Source organism: Talpa occidentalis, unplaced genomic scaffold, assembly GCF_014898055.3.
Source record: "Talpa occidentalis isolate TD23 unplaced genomic scaffold, MPIMG_talOcc4v2.1 talOcc4.14, whole genome shotgun sequence".
Taxonomy (NCBI): domain Eukaryota; kingdom Metazoa; phylum Chordata; class Mammalia; order Eulipotyphla; family Talpidae; genus Talpa; species Talpa occidentalis.
The window spans coordinates 87,639,794-87,654,634 of NW_023601433.1; the positions used below are offsets into that span (position 1 = coordinate 87,639,794).

Here is a 14,841-nt window from a genome sequence, read left to right on the forward strand (position 1 = left end):
GCGGCGCGGCGGACGGGCCATGGCGAGAGGTACTGGCCGGGGGCGCGTCCGGGCGCCGCGCCGCGGGGCCGAGGCGGCGGGAGCGGCGGGGTGTCCCCCTGCGGGCTGCTCCCCCCGGGCGCGGGCGCGGGGGCCGTGGAACCTTCCCCGGGCGCCCCGCTGCCGTGCCTCGGTTTCCCCCTGTGCGCGGCGCCGGCCGAGCCCCGCTCCCGGGCGCCGAGGCCCCGCGGCCGGGCCCGGCCTCCTGGGAGCGCCCCGCGGGGCAGCCCGGGGAGACGCTGCCCGGACGCAGTCTTGGGGGGCGAGGCTGCCCGGCCCGGGGCTCCGCGGGGCGGTCGCCCACGTCGGGGGCGCGCCTCCCGCCCCCCGCGCCCGCGCCCGCCGCCTCCCGGGGCGAGCTGGGGCCGCGGGCGCCCCCGGGGCGGCCCTTCGCCCGCCCGCACCCCGCCGCAGGGCCCCGCGGGCCGAGCTTGCGGTCAGCGCGGCGGGGCGCGGGGCGCGCGGTCAGGCTGTCCGGCCGCCGGTCCTCGCAGCCTCTTGGCTCTGAGCAAAAACTTGAGGGTGGTGGTTGAGTGGACTTGTTGTTTTTTAAAAAAGAAGTTGAGGTTTTACAGTTTTCTCACAATGCCAAGCGGTCCGTGTCGGTGGGACTTTGCCGTGACACTGCTCCTCCTGCAGCAGTAATGAGGAAAATAAGGATTCATTCAGCAAATAATTATGGGGCCTTTGTTTGCAGGCCTGCACCCAGTTGCATCATTTGCTCCCAGCATCCTTTCAGGGTCTTTGGGGACCAGGCTTACCCAGATTCTGTTAAGAAATGAGGCATAGTGAAATTGAAAGAGCTTCAGGATCCCATCCGCAGAGAAAATTTAGATGAGTATCTTTCTTCAGAAAATTGTTAAGCATCTGAACGTGCATTTAGTAGTAGCTGGCGCAGGGGGTTGAGCGCTGCCCGGTGAAGCTGTCCGCTGCGGGCCTGGAGCAACCCACCCGGAGAGACAGACCTCTCCTGTCTGGCCCGCTGCTCCCCTCAGCAGTGTGTTTTGGTAAGTCTGCCTGTTCTGCTCCCCGCTCTCCCTGGTGAATCTTCTCACCCGCCTGCGACTCTGGCCTGTACCCCACTTGTAAAAAAAATAGTAGCTGGCTAACTTATTTGAGAAATATTTTCATTTTTTAAATTACTATTAGACAAATCTTAATAAAACTTTGCTTTTCTGTTTTACTTTTCCCATCAGAGCAAATTTAAGCTACCTGTTTCATCAGTAGTACATTGAAAAAACAATAGCTTGTTTTAATTATTCCAAGGTAGGGGTGGATAAAACGAACCACTTTGCCATTGAAATACTTGTACATGCTTAATCGGTGCAAATAATAATCAGCATGGAGGGCCAAACATTTCATTATCTCAGCTCATTCTTACAAATTGTTATTGCCGTTTTTTCAGAGGTGGAAGCTGTTGTCCACAGTCACTGTCCAAACTCTGTGTCTTTGCTTGTTCTATTCCTCCTCCTTTACTGGGGCAAAGCGAAGACCAGTGTTTCCCAGCAGGCTTACACATCACCTTTGTCATATATGAGTCAGTGATTCTCACTGGCTCACTTAACCCCTGAATTAGTAGAAATTATTTATTTCTGAGTTCATTCCTCTTGTAAACAATGCAATCAGGCATTTAGTATTGTAAATATCCAATCATTTGCAGTCTTTTTCTTGTAGAAAAGTGGTCTTGTTTGATGCTTTCCCTGCTTGGTTACACAAACAAAATATCCAGATACCACACAACTCTTCTGGTTATGACATTTTACAATCGTGTAAATATTTACAATCTTGTAAATATTACAGTATTTACAACCTCAAATATGTTCATGAGATCAGGATCAATTCATCTACTTTTCTCCATCTCTACTGGCATTGTCAGTGGCCTCCAACTGGCCTTCTTTTCACCCTTACCATCTCTGATTTATTATCCCTCAGCAGTTAGAGTGGTCCCCAAGAACACAGGTTTTAATGGTATGATCACTACTCCCCCAACCCCCAACTTCCCCATTCTCAGCAGATCAAATCCACAGCCCTCCCATGGGCCCTGAGCACCCTTCTGGCACCTCTGGGCTCTTTCTGTCTCTGTGTTCATTGTGGTGTTCATAGCGCAGGGCCTGGAACAAAGTAGGTGCTCAATAAGTGTTTGCTGAATGGACTGACTGGGTATTTCATTGTCTGAGTCAAGGGAAGCAGTGTCCACCCAGTACAGTAAAGCACCCTTGTCCAGCATCTGGCATAACTGGGTTCAGAGTCCAGCTCCAGCAGTTTGTCAGCAGCTTTCAGGCAGGTGCTGAGCTTTATCTTCCCTGAGCCTCAAGTTCTTCATCTGTGAAGTAGGAATAGTAACTGGTCATCCCTTATTGGGAAGATTAAATTAATTCGTACATTGTTACCTGGCCTACACTGGTAAACATCCAGTAAATGTTAGCTATTAGTATCATTGCAATTGAATGCTTTTCCTATGAGATCCTGGGCAACACTAAGAGTTTCTATTTTTGTTGATGAGTCTGTTTTACACACATATCTATGTATATGAATATGTCCTGTGCAGAGAATACGCCCTGTGCAGAGAAAGAAAAGGCTGTTTTTTGTTTTAAAGATTTATTTATTTATGCGTGCAAGGACTGGAGTACAGGCCAGAGATGTGGGGGGCTGAGAGGATTCACCGGAGACAGAGTGGGGAGCAGAACAGGCAGATACACTGACAGACACTGCTGAGGGGAGCAGCGGATGAGACAGGAGAGGTCTGCTGTGCCCTGTGGGCCACCTCCCTGGTCGTGGCTGGCGATGCTTGACAGTGCTGTGTCTTTAACCCCTGCGCCACCAGGGAGGCCCCAGGAAAGGCTGTTTTGAAAGTTACACTGGATGATTGGTATGACATCTTCTAGGTACTGGCGTTGTGCGGGCCATGGGGGAAGGGGGTGTCGTGGGGTGCCACTGGCCCTTCCCCGGGAACAGGAGCTACACTTGTATGTTAATGTATAGCCCCAGCATTTGGGGATGGAAATGCAGAAAATGCTATGGCCATAACTACGTGTGCATGTGGGTGGCCCGGGTAGGTGTTAAAATAGCAAGTGCAGTGGGCTAGATGATCTGCTGGGCTGCTTCCTGCTCGCAAATCCTGATTTTCCTGATGGTTTAGAGACAAGCTGCAAAACCTCTCTGCCCTGCAGGTGTAACAGACACCATTTTGGAGAACCTGGGTGACACAGATTGTCACTTTAATCCTCTTGGGTAGTCAAGTGGCCAGAGTACCCTGCCCCACGGGGTTAGTGGCTGGGGTGGGGGCTGCGCAGGTGAGGGGGAGTTTCCCAGCTCTGCCCCGAAGCCTGCTAATGCCCCCGCTGATCTGGGAGCCCCAGCCCTCCATTCCTTCAGTCTTCTCCTGAGGGGCGGGAGCTGCTGAAAGGGACAGCTTTTCGTTTTGTTCTCTGCGGGTGCTGGCAGGACCTCTGGGTAAGTTACGGAATTCAAAGTTCTGTGCTTCATGCACGGAGGACACGGAGGCCTACATGGGGGGGCGACTAGGCCGCGGTCACCGCATCTCCGGAGCACAGCGGGCCGCGCCCGCATGGCTTCCCGGCGTTGAGCAGCCGCCAGCGACGGGGCTCCCGGGCTCTCGGCGGGCACCGAGAAGGGGGTGCTTGCTAGCTCCTCGGCCAGGGCCATCCGCGCCCCCCACCCTTCCTTCCCTCCTCCGCGGCCAGAAGTCCCGAGGCTGGGAAGGAGGCGCCGGCGGCCGGGGGGGACCCGGGGGATCTGGCCGTAGTTCTGAGAACTTGGCCGGGCCGCGCCCTTCTCGGGCTGTTCCCCGTCCGTCCGTGGGGACAGGAGAGTGACGGGCCTCCCGGGGCTGGGGCTGAGGCTGGGCCGGCGGAGACGCTCCCGCAGACCTCCCCGCCGCCCCGGCTCCGGGCCCCGCGGGCCGAGCGCCGCCCCCGGGCCCGGCCCCCCTGGCCCAGCGGCCGGCGCCCCCAGAGCCCGCGCCCCCAGAGCCCGGGCCGCCTCGGAAACGGGGCTCCCCTGCCGGCCCGGCAGGCTCGGCCCGGCTCGCCCCGCCCCGCGCCCCGCCCCGCGCCCCGCCCCGCCCCGGCTCCCGGCCCCGGCCCAGCGGCGCGAGGGGGCGCGCCCGAGCCGAGCCGAGCGAGGAGCCCGAGCTGCGGGCCCGCCCTCCCGGGGAGCCTCCGGCGCCGCCCCCGCAGCCCCGCCCGGCCGCGGACGGCGCGAGCGCGGGCGGCGGCGGACGCGCAGCGCCTCCCTCCTGCGTCCTCGCGGCCATGGGGGAAGGGGGCGCCGTGGGGCGCCGCCGGCCCTTCCCCGGGGCGCCGCGGCGGCGCTGGTGGCGGCGGCAGCAGCAGCAGCAGCGGCAGCGGCGGCGCTGGTGGCCGGGCCGCGGCGAGGGCGAGGGCGCGGGGCGCGCCGCCATGGGCCCGGCCGGGCTGCAGGTGGGTGCCGGGCCGGGCCGGGCCGGGCCGGGCCGGGCCGGGGTGTGGGGGTCCGGGCCGGGCCGGGCGGGGCGGGGGGCGCCGGGGCCGGCGGGGCGGGCGGGGGCCGGGGGGGCCGCGCCGCCGGGCCCGCGGACATGGCTGCGGGGAGGCGCCCCGGCGGCCCCGCGCCCGCCGCCCGCCGCCCTGAGCGCCCCCCGCTTCCCGGGTCCCTCTCCAGGCAGGAAGATGTCCAGGCCCCGCGCGGCGGAGGCGGCGGCAGCGACGGCCCCGGGCCCGGAGATGGCGGAGCGGAGGGGCCCGGGCAGGCCCCGCACCGACGGGGTAAGCAGGACCCGCCCCCGCGCGCCCCGGGGGGCGCGAGCACGTGGGCGCCCCGGGCCCCGCCCGCCGCCCGCCGCCGCCGCGACCTGGGGGCGCTGCCCGCCGCCCGGCCCGCGCTGGGCGCCCCGGCGCTTGGGGCCTCGGGAGGCCCGGCCGGGCCGGGGACCCCTCCCGCCCCCCGCTGGGGCCGCCGCGGGCCCGGGGCACCCGCCCTTGCGCCCCCTGAGCCGGAGCCCGCCCCGCCCGCCGCCCTGGCCGAGCGGGGGCGCCGGGCCCAGGCCGAGCGGGGCGCACGGGCGCGGCCGGGCAGGAGGACCGGCCCCTCCCGCGCACCCCGGCCCGGAGGGGTGGACGCGGCCCCTTTCCGTGCCGAGTTGCCTCAGCCCCGCCGGGAGGGAAGGGAGCCCCTGCAGCGCCCCCAGCCCCTCAAATTCTGGGTGTGTTGACCCTGGGCCATTGTGACCTCCTGCCGGGCGGTCACCTCCCGCCGCGGGCCTTCAGGGGCGGCGCCGGGGCCAGAGGCGCCCCGGGAGAGGGCGGCCGCGGCCACATGTGCTCAGGACGCGCCTCCCGGGGCCTGGGGGGCGCGCGGCGCCCCCCTGCTCCGCGGGGCGGCCTCCCCTGGGAGCCCAGCCCGCGCCGGAGGGTGTTGTCTGCTCTGGCTTTTGTATTCCCGGCGCCCCTTCCCTGCTACGCGCTGTGGGATCTTCTTCCAGCCTCTCTCAGAATCCCTGTTTGTCGTTGTAGGAGAATGTGTTTGCCGGGCAGTCAAAGATCTACTCCTACATGAGCCCCAACAAATGCTCCGGAATGCGCTCCCCCCTTCAGGAAGAGAACTCAGTGGCTCACCACGAAGTCAAATGCCAGGGGAAGCCATTAGCGGGCGTCTACCGGAAACGAGAAGGTGAGGCTCTGAGCCGGCCAGGCCTGCGGACGCTCTCCCCGCCAGGATGCTCGTGTGTTAACGTGTTTCCAGCTTTGTCAAAGCTGCGCTGGGAAGGCTCCAGCCATGTTCTGCCTCCCTGGGCCCTGCTGCCTCCCCCCGCGCAGGGGCAAAGTGGCCTGTCCCAGGGCCACGCCCTGTGGTCTGACAGGTTCTCCTGCCTTCACCAGAGTTAGCGTGTCCTTCCAGCCTCAGCCTTGCCAAGGTGCAGAGATAATGCACCTGAGCCCAGGTCGCACAGCCCCACACCTGCCATCCCGGCTACTCTGAACACAGGGAGGCGACTGCCCTTCTGTGAGATGGCCTTGACCTCACCCTAAAGTTTCTTCCCACTCAGGCATTAGTGCAGCTCTGAGGCAGCACACTCAGCCATGAGATGCCGTTGAAATATTGCTCAAAAAAATACAGTCACCAGAAAATGCTGCCTGCCCCTGTAAAACCAACGGAAACCTCGTAGAAATCTCACTCTTATCCAAATGCTGCCATTTAAAGCTGCAGTGGAAAGCATGGACTCTCCCCCAAATCACCAGGCCCGCCTTCAATTAAAACTTGCTTTTAAGAAGCCGAGCTCCATCTCCCAGCGGCTCCCTACAAGGCAGCTTTGTGCTGGTTGGCGGAAAGCGCTGTAGTGATGGTTCAGCCCAGCTTCTGGAGCCACATTTGAGAACCAGGGGCAGGACCCAGCCTTCCACTTGGTTTCCCCAGTGCACAAGGGGGTAGGTACCCTCTCGGCAGGTCTTCAGATGACTCGGGCCCCCAGTCCTAGCTCTGCCACTTTCAAGGGAGGCACCTCCAGCAGGTTGCTAGTCCTGGAGTGGCAGAGGGAGACGTCCTGCCTCAGGGGCTGTTCTGAAGGTCAGTAGCCACTTGAATGAGAAAGGCTCTGTGAAGCGCTCCCTACATGGGCCCTTCTTCCACCCCCACCCACGGCTCCCCATGGCTGCGCACTGAGGACAGCCCCTGCCACGTGGAGACTGGGCACGGGACTCTCTAAATGGTTGTCAGTTGGTGCTGCATCCTGTCTGGAAAGGGCAGAATGTGAATTGTCCCAAATAGTGACCTATTCCCAAGCTGGCTTACTCAGCGCTTACAGTGTTAATAAATGTCAGTGATTCGAATTTTAGAGGAGACGCCAAGGGCCAGACTCTTGTCTATGATTCTCAACTTTTTTCCTGCGGTGACAGGGACGATCCCGGGCCTCCTGCCCTCTAGGCTTATGCCTGGTGCCCTGGCCTCAGCTCCCTCTGGTTCCTCTCAAGTTGGCTGTGGGTGAGGGAATGAGAGCGGTCTGGATGGGTTTTGACAGATTATGACATATTTACTCTTAACAAGATAGAAATCACGTCATAAAATTTGCTCTTTTAAAGTGTACAATTAAGTGGTTTTTCGCGTGTTCACAGCTATGTGCAGCCATCACACTGTCTTAATTCCAGAACATTTTCATCACCGTCAGAAGAATTCCATCCCCATTAGCAGCCACCCCCAGCCCTCCCTCTCCCAGCTCGAGGCAACCACCGGTCTACTTTCTTTCTCTCCGGCTTTGCCTGTTCTGATGTTTCCTATAAACGGGGTCCTACAGTATGTGGCCTCGCGTGTCTGGCTCTTCTCACTCAGCCTCAGGACTTCCGGGCTCCTCCACGCTGTGGAGGGGTCGGGGCTTCACTGCTCCTCGGCTGGATCGTGCTTGTCACGCGGATGGGCCGCAGCGTACGTGCCTGTCCTCCGTGTAGACAGTGGGTTTGTCTCCACTTTTGGGCTCTTAGGAGTCCGTTTCTGCAGACATTCATATGCAGTTTTTTGTGTAGACATATGTTTTTAATTCCCTTAATAGACGTCTAGGAGTAGAGTTGCAGGGTCATATGGTAATTCCACGTTTAACTCTTTGAGGAACCGCCAGACTCTTGCAGGCTGACTTGGCCATTTTACTTTCCTGCGTGGTTTACTTGGTTTTGAAAAGTAGATCGTTTTTCAAGGAGCGAATAGGTCACCAACACTGGCGCTCCAGAACTATTTTTAGTAGCACGTCATTCCCAGCGACCCTCAAAACACTGGCCAGTGTCCGGGCACCATGATAGAACCACTATGGATGCTGGCCTTCCGCCCGTCAGAAGCGGGGACTTTTCTGGTCGAGGAGGCTGAGACGCAGTGTGCCAGGCCCTTCTGCTGTCTGACCTTCCTCCTGTCCTCAGCACTGGCCCACTCTTTAGGAATTTGGCTTTGTTTCTGAGGCCTGCGGCCCAGTTCCTGAGAGCTATTGATCAGGAGCTCCGGCCAGTATTGCTGGCTGTGGTGCTTCTGCTTCAGAGGCCTCTCCCACATCAGGAAGCACAAAACCAAGAGCCCTGCCCAGTGCCAGGTGCAGAAGTTAAGGGGAACACTGCTTCCACAAGGACCCTCAGTGGGCACGGACCTAGGAGGCGAGGGTGCGGCTGCCTGGCACACTACGGGCGTCTTCTCAGAACCCATCTTAGAATACGATGGACAGTCTAGAAATGGGGCACCAGAGAGCCCAGAGTAAACCTCTGTCTGTCCTGCCTGCAGAGAAAAGGAACTCCGGGAACGCAATCCGAAGCACACTGAAGTCCGAGGAGCAGAAGCTCAAAGACGCCAGGAGGGGCCCCCTGGCACCTTTTCCAAACCAAAAACCTGAAGCAGCAGAACCTCCAAAAACCCCAACCTCGTCTTGTGACTCCCCTAATGCAGCTGTCGCCAAGCCTGCCCTCAAAAAGCCCGTCCGGGGCAAACAGTCCCCTCGGAGAAAGTAAGTGCCTCCTGGAGGCGCCCCACCTGAGCAGGCAGCCCCGGCCTCTGCCCCAGCAGCGCTGAGTGGGTCTCGGGGTGGCGGGCCAAGCCGTGTATGCTGTTCGCCTCTCCAGTCGAGGCTCAGAGACAGAATTGTCACCAGTCACGCTGTCAGTTGCCAGCCTCTCAGTCTGGGTGGTGGTCCAGGGCTTGTGCCCCTACCCCGCCGCGCGGCAGGCCCGCTGGTAGCCACAGATGTTGAATTGACTTGGGTCCCAAGGGGTCGCGCGCCTTCTGGGTGGGAGTGGTTTTGGTGCTAACATGTGTCCCATGTCCCCCCCAGAGCTCAAGGAAAATCACAGCAGAACCGCAAGCTCACGGATTTCTACCCTGTTCGAAGGAGCTCCAGGAAGAGCAAGGCGGAGCTGCAGGTAGTGTCATGAGGCCTGACCAGCAGTGCTTGGAGGGGCAGGGTGGACGGTCGTGTGGGGCGGGTGGCCATGTGGGCCGCGCCGGGTGTGTGTGACCCTACGGCAGGTCCCTTTGCCTCGGGGCCTTCAGTACTGATCCACTGGGCGCCGTCATATCCCTCGGGGCCACCAGAAGTCTTGGTTAGAGTGTATCCGTGACCACAGCCTGGCAGGCATTTCCCTCAGGACCCTCTGCCAGGACTTGTTGGCTGCCCCTTGGAGCTTGGGGCCCAGGGAAAGCTGTGTGTCCTCTCGGGGGCTTGTCTGTCTGCTGTCCAGAAGCCCCTATGGAATGTCTTGGGTGGTAAACACTTGTGGCCTGGGAGCCCTGACCGACTGGACCTTGGGCTGGTTACCTAGCTGCCCTGTGCCTCGGCCGCCCTCTCTGTAAAATGGGAAGATCTGGCAGCCCTGAGTGGGGGCCTTGAGGGGCTCCCTGCGTGAAAACACGGGTGCACTTGGACCAGGGCAGTGCCGGTTAACTCTTAGTGTTGTCACTACTGCTTGCTGGGATTGTTAAGTACTGAAATGCCTCTGTTCTGTCCCCCTGCCCCAGCTGCAGAGCCTGGGACCTGTGGGAACAGGCCCGAGCTCAGGGGATGGGGACATGTGGGCGTTGCCCATGGCGTCCCACACCAGCCAGTGCCGTGGTATTTGCTCACTGAGGTGTGGTCAGTGCCTTTCTGTAAAGGAACCCAGGGCTGAGCGGGCCCTGCAGCCCAGGCTTCCCCCCACTGAGCCCAACTGGGTCACCCCCCTATACTCACACCCCCCCAGAGCAGCCTCAGCCTGGGAGCAGTGCTCAAGAGTGCTCAGAGCCCGTGGCTCTGTCAGTTGCTGCGTTTGGAGCCTCATGTAGATGCTTTGTACGTTGAGTCTATAGGCACCGAGACTCTTAGTCTCTCTTTTGTTTCTTTGAATTGATGAGGCTTCGTCAAAAGAAATCAAAGAGGCTTGTTCCAGAGTCTTGGCACCAAAAGTAAAAAAGGAATCAGAAAGGGGGCCCCTTCTCCACCCCACTCCCTCACCCTCCACTCCCGGGAAGCTTTGGTGTTATTTCCTGAGAAAGGCAGTGTCTCTGGGCCAGGACGAGCTGTGATGACGTGCTGGCTGCAGTGGGAGGCCGTGCCGGGCCCCAGACAGCACTGCAGAGGGCCCTGCGTGCCAGGCCCCAGAACCCAGGACGCCTCCCCTGGGCCGGGGGGGGGGGGGGGTCATGGGGGAGGGGCAGTGAGTTTGCCTTTTTAATGAAAACACAAGGGCTTTTTTGTCTGGAGGAGCGAGGCTGCCATGGGTCGTGATGCAGGTCTGCTGGGCCTTGCAGCAGTCGAGTGGGCGGGAGCAGACCCCCGCATCCCCGGAGCCTGGTCTGTGGGCCCAGCGGAGCTGCTCTGGCTCCAGATGCCATGCTGCCTCTGAGGTGTTGGCTCTGCCCACTGGCCAGGGTGGTGGAGCCAGTACTGGCCGCACAGGTAAACCTGGGGCAGCTGGCCTTGCTCAAGGGATGAGGTCAGTCCTGACCTGACTGCCCTTCAGACAGAACTAGGCGAGGCTTAGAGGGGCGGGGTGTAAAGAGGGTATGGGGAGCCGGGGGAGAGGCTGAAATTAAAAGCCTCTCAGAGACCTCACTGAGTCTGAGGACAGCAGACTGGGCTGGGCCAGGGGCCAAGGCTGGACCAAGAGGGTGGAAACCAGGCCTTGGAGCAATGCCCCAAGCCCCTCGTTTCTTGCTGTGGGAGCCTCTTAGCTCACTGGCCTGGCTGTGGGTGGGGTGACAGTCAGCACTGGGCAAGGACTGTGGCCTTGCCCTGGCGTCACCCCAGCCCAGCCCTGGCCCAACGTGCGAAACAGTCTGCTGTGTGTCCCTCCTTCCTGTTGGCAGGCTCTACCCTGGTTCAGAACTTGCCTACCTCCCACTGGTCTGCCTCCAGACACCCCCACCCCCGGCCCTGCCCCTGTCCTGGGTGGGCTTGCTGCCCGCTGGGAGTCTCTTTGGGAAGCCCAGAGCATGTCCCAAAACTCAGCCCACAGACGGAGCTCTGCGCACCAGCACTCAGGGGCTCTAGCAGGGACTCAGCCTTGTTCAGCTATGGCAGGAAAATCCCTGGTCACCTACCCGAGTTTCCTGCAGTTGCTCCCATTTTCCCAGCTGCTGTACTCCTCACCAGTCTCTACACACTTGTAATTAATTTTTCAGCACGATAGTCGTGTGCAGGGGTGTGTGTTTGGGGGCGGGGCGTGTTGCTTCCAGGCCTTGCTGTGTGCTAGACACTGCCAGCCTAAGCCAGGCGATCCCCAGCAAACAAAACCAGGCCCCTGTATTCATGGAGCCTGTGCTCCCATGGGGAGCCCGGGAATGAAACAACAAAAATAAAAGCAAGATAATTTCAGAGAGTGCTCTGAGGTGGAGTTAATAAGAGAGCAGTGTGGCAGTGGGGCTGGGCAAAGGCTGCTTTAGCCTTGGTCATCGCAACAGTCATTACTGGAGAAGTTTCTTTGAGGAGGTGCCTTCTCAGCAGTGCCTGGAAGGGAGGGAGGGAAGCCAGGCAGTGGGTGGAGAGGGGTGGAGAGGGCGGGCCTCAGGGCAGGCAAGTGCAAAGGCCCTGAGGCAGGTTCAAGCCTGGCTCTGAACTGAGGTTCAAGCCTCAGTGCCGCTGCGCCCGGGCAGCCTTCCGCTAAGTGGGTTTAAGCAGGTAGCAGGGGGCGCTCTGGAAAGCCTGTTTTCCTTCTTGAAATATTTTACTTGGGGGCTCTTTTGGACTCCTAGGGGAGCCTAAATAGCGCCGAGCAGCCGTTGGGGGACCCTTGTTTCCCCTTTCCCTAGTTACAGCCTCTCAGCTGCAGATGCCGCCCTGGCCCGGGAGGCCCTAAGCAGGGACCAGGCCTGATCTCGTTTACGTTTCTGAAATTTTATTTTATTGTTTTGAAGTTGGATTCTTTTTTATTGCGGTTACTGTTGATTTACAACATTGTATATGATTGGGGGTACTGGTTCACACCCCCCCCCCATCAGTTACATTTTAGAGGCCTCTGACTGCTGCGGGTCCGGGCGAGGTCAGCGGCCACCCGGAGCCCCGCCAGGTCCTGCGGCGGGGTCCAGAGCCCAGGCTTGGCCCGGCCGGACAGCACAGCAGGCATGCAGGAGGGGCCTCGGTTGGGGGCTGCCCAGTGGGGTGTCCAGTAGCACCCGTGAGTCCCTTCTAACACTGCCGAGACCTGGACCCCATGGACTCAGGGACTGGAGAGCCCCGCCGGGCCGAGGCCAGTGCCCGCAGTGTGGGGGCCGTGCTGGCTGGGGTGTGGGGCACTGGCTGGGGTGAGGGGTGCTGGCTGGGGTGCCGGCGAGCCCGGCAGGCTTCTGGACTATCTTTGGGCTCCCCGGGTCCTGGGCACCGACACAGAGTGGGCCCTGGCTTGGGGGTGGAGGTGGGCCGAGGTGGGGGGTGCAGGACTTCGTGGAGACAGGGCTCAGGGGCGGAGCACGAGCGGTGCAGACCAGAGGGACGAGCTGTGGGTCAGCCGGGCGGGCTCCATCCGCACGTCCCGGCTCAGACATCAGTGATGTTACGTTCACACACCGCCTGGTCCCGTTGAACCCCGGGTGGCCAATGGCCCGCATGAGGTGGGGTGAGGGGCCGTGAGGCGCGCGTCCAGCCTTGGGCTTCCTGGGGAACTGCGAGGCTGGGCTCCTGGTGGAGAGAGGCCTCAGGGGCTCCCGTCATGTCTTTCCCCACTTCCTCCCAGTCTGAAGAAAGGAAAAGAATCGACGAGTTGATTGAGAGCGGGAAGGAAGAAGGCATGAAGGTAAGCGCAGCCCCTTCATGCCCCTGGTGCCAGGTGCTTCCAGCCCCGGGCCGCCGCGGGCCTGTGGGGACCGAGCAGCCTGGGGGTGGCTTTAGGTGACATGTAAGCCCGAAGAAACTTAACTTTTCACTTGTGGCAAAATACATAAGACACAGAATTTGCCGTTACTGCCGTTTGCAAGCGTGCAGTTCAGTGGCGTTCGTTACATCCACAACCTTGTGAAAGCGTCATTGCTGTCTCGTTCTGCAACTTTCCCATCGTCCTAATTGGAAACCCACACCCACTAGCACTCCCTCCCCCGCAACCTGCTTCTGCCTCCCCTGGGCCCTTTTCCGGACCTTTCCTGTGAGTGGGGTAAGAAAACGTAGTTGAATCTGGCTGCTTCCACTGAGCATGATGCTTGGGAAGCGCTTCATAAATTTTCCCTAAATTCTGTTTCCCAGGCACTGGTAAGGAAACGCCCAAGAAGTTGACCTTTATTTCAGTGTATTTCAAACCCATCCAGGTGGATGTGAGGGGAGTAGCCCTCCCAGGTGGATCTGGGCTAGAACCCAGGGGTTTCTCCCCATCCTCTGGGCTGAGCTTCAGTCTGGGCCCCGCAGCAACCCCCCTGTGACCCCACTGAAGGTAGAGTGATGAAAAACAGGACAGTAAAGTACAGAATATAACAGGAGGACCCAGAACCCTGGCCCTGCCATCCCTCTGGAGAGCCGGCCCGCTGGGGGCGTCTGTTACTCTGAACCTACCTTCTGGCTCATCACCTCCCAACAGATTGACCTCATCGACGGCAAAGGCAGAGGCGTGATCGCCACCAAGCAGTTCTCACGGGGCGAGTTCGTAGTGGAGTACCACGGGGACCTCATCGAGATCACTGACGCCAGGAAGCGGGAGGCTTTGTACGCGCAGGACCCTTCCACGGGCTGCTACATGTACTATTTCCAGTACCTGAGCAAAACCTACTGGTAAGCCCCCCAGGGCCCTGGTGGCTTCTGCCCGCTGGGCAGGGGGACTCGCCAATCTCGGCAGGTGCGGGCACTGCTGGCGAGGCTGTGGCCTGGAGAGCAGCCCGGCCCTTGCTGCTGCTCCAGCGCCTCCCTGCCCTTTTTTTTTTTTTTTTTTTTTTAAAGATTTATTGATTTATTTTATACAAGAACCAGGGCATAGGCCAGATGTGCGGGAGGGTGAGAGGATTCACCAGAGACAGAGCGGGGAACAGAACAAGCAGACTGACGAAATACATTGCTGAGGGGAGCAGTGGGCAAGACAGGAGAGGTCTGCTACGCCATGTGGGACCCTCACCGGCTGGCTGGGATCAAACCCGCGCTGCAGAGGCTGCAGACAGCTTCACAGCGCGGCGCTCAACCACCTACGCCACCAGGGGAGGCCCTCCCTGCCTTCTTGCTGCCTTTTTCCTGAGCTGTGAGGCAGCCCTGCGCCCCACCCCTTCCATCTTCGGAGTGGGGACAGTCCCGGATACGGAGAAGGTGGGCAGGCAGGGAGAAGGGTCCCTGGAGCCTATGAGAGGCTCTCCTGGCCCCTCCCTGGACATGTGGCTCATGCTTCTTGTTCCATGTGGCCAGTGTGGTTAATGTTTTTTCATTAGACTTTATTTTAGATTCCTTCAAAATGACACGCTTGCACGCACACTGTGTGCACACCTTCCCCGCTGTCAGCAAAGTTGCTTTTTATGCACTTATTTGTGATACAAAACTCTAGAGTTGCCTCACAGGCTTTCACAAAGAGCCTCTGCATTCCTGAGCTTCCAACCCTGCCTCAAGCACCCGCCCAGTACCATCTGGACTTGCAGAGATCATTTTTTTTTTTTTTTTTTTAAGATTTATTTATTTATTATTTATACAAGCACTGGGTGCAGTGAGAAGCGTGGGAGGGTGAGAGAATTCACCAGAGCCAGAGCGGGGAACAGAGCAGAGCAGGCAAACTGACGAAATACACTGCTGAGGGGAGCAGCGGGCGGCAGGAGAGGTCTGTGTGCCATGCGGGACCCTCGCCTGGTGGCCGGGGATCGAACCGGCGCTGCAGAGGCTGCGGGCAGCTTCGCAACCCAGCACTCAACTGC

At 59.9% G+C, this 14,841-nt stretch overlaps 1 protein-coding gene across 4 annotated transcripts in view; it reads left to right on the forward strand.

Moving 5' to 3' along the window:
• The window catches only part of KMT5A (lysine methyltransferase 5A), a 16,829-nt gene continuing 1,988 nt past the window's right edge, over positions 1-14,841 (forward strand). The window contains exons 1-6 of one of the 4 annotated variants that reach the window (XM_037511282.2): positions 1-29; positions 5,553-5,709; positions 8,290-8,509; positions 8,834-8,921; positions 12,705-12,764; positions 13,536-13,726. In XM_037511282.2, the coding sequence (XP_037367179.1) occupies positions 5,592-5,709; positions 8,290-8,509; positions 8,834-8,921; positions 12,705-12,764; positions 13,536-13,726 (677 nt within the window). In that variant the 5' untranslated portion in view covers positions 1-29; positions 5,553-5,591. Of the gene's footprint in view, positions 30-4,450; positions 4,482-4,705; positions 4,806-5,209; positions 5,243-5,552; positions 5,710-8,289; positions 8,510-8,833; positions 8,922-12,704; positions 12,765-13,535; positions 13,727-14,841 lie in introns of those variants that run through there. The other 3 variants (XM_037511280.2, XM_037511283.2, XM_037511281.2) reach the window with 3 other exon arrangements.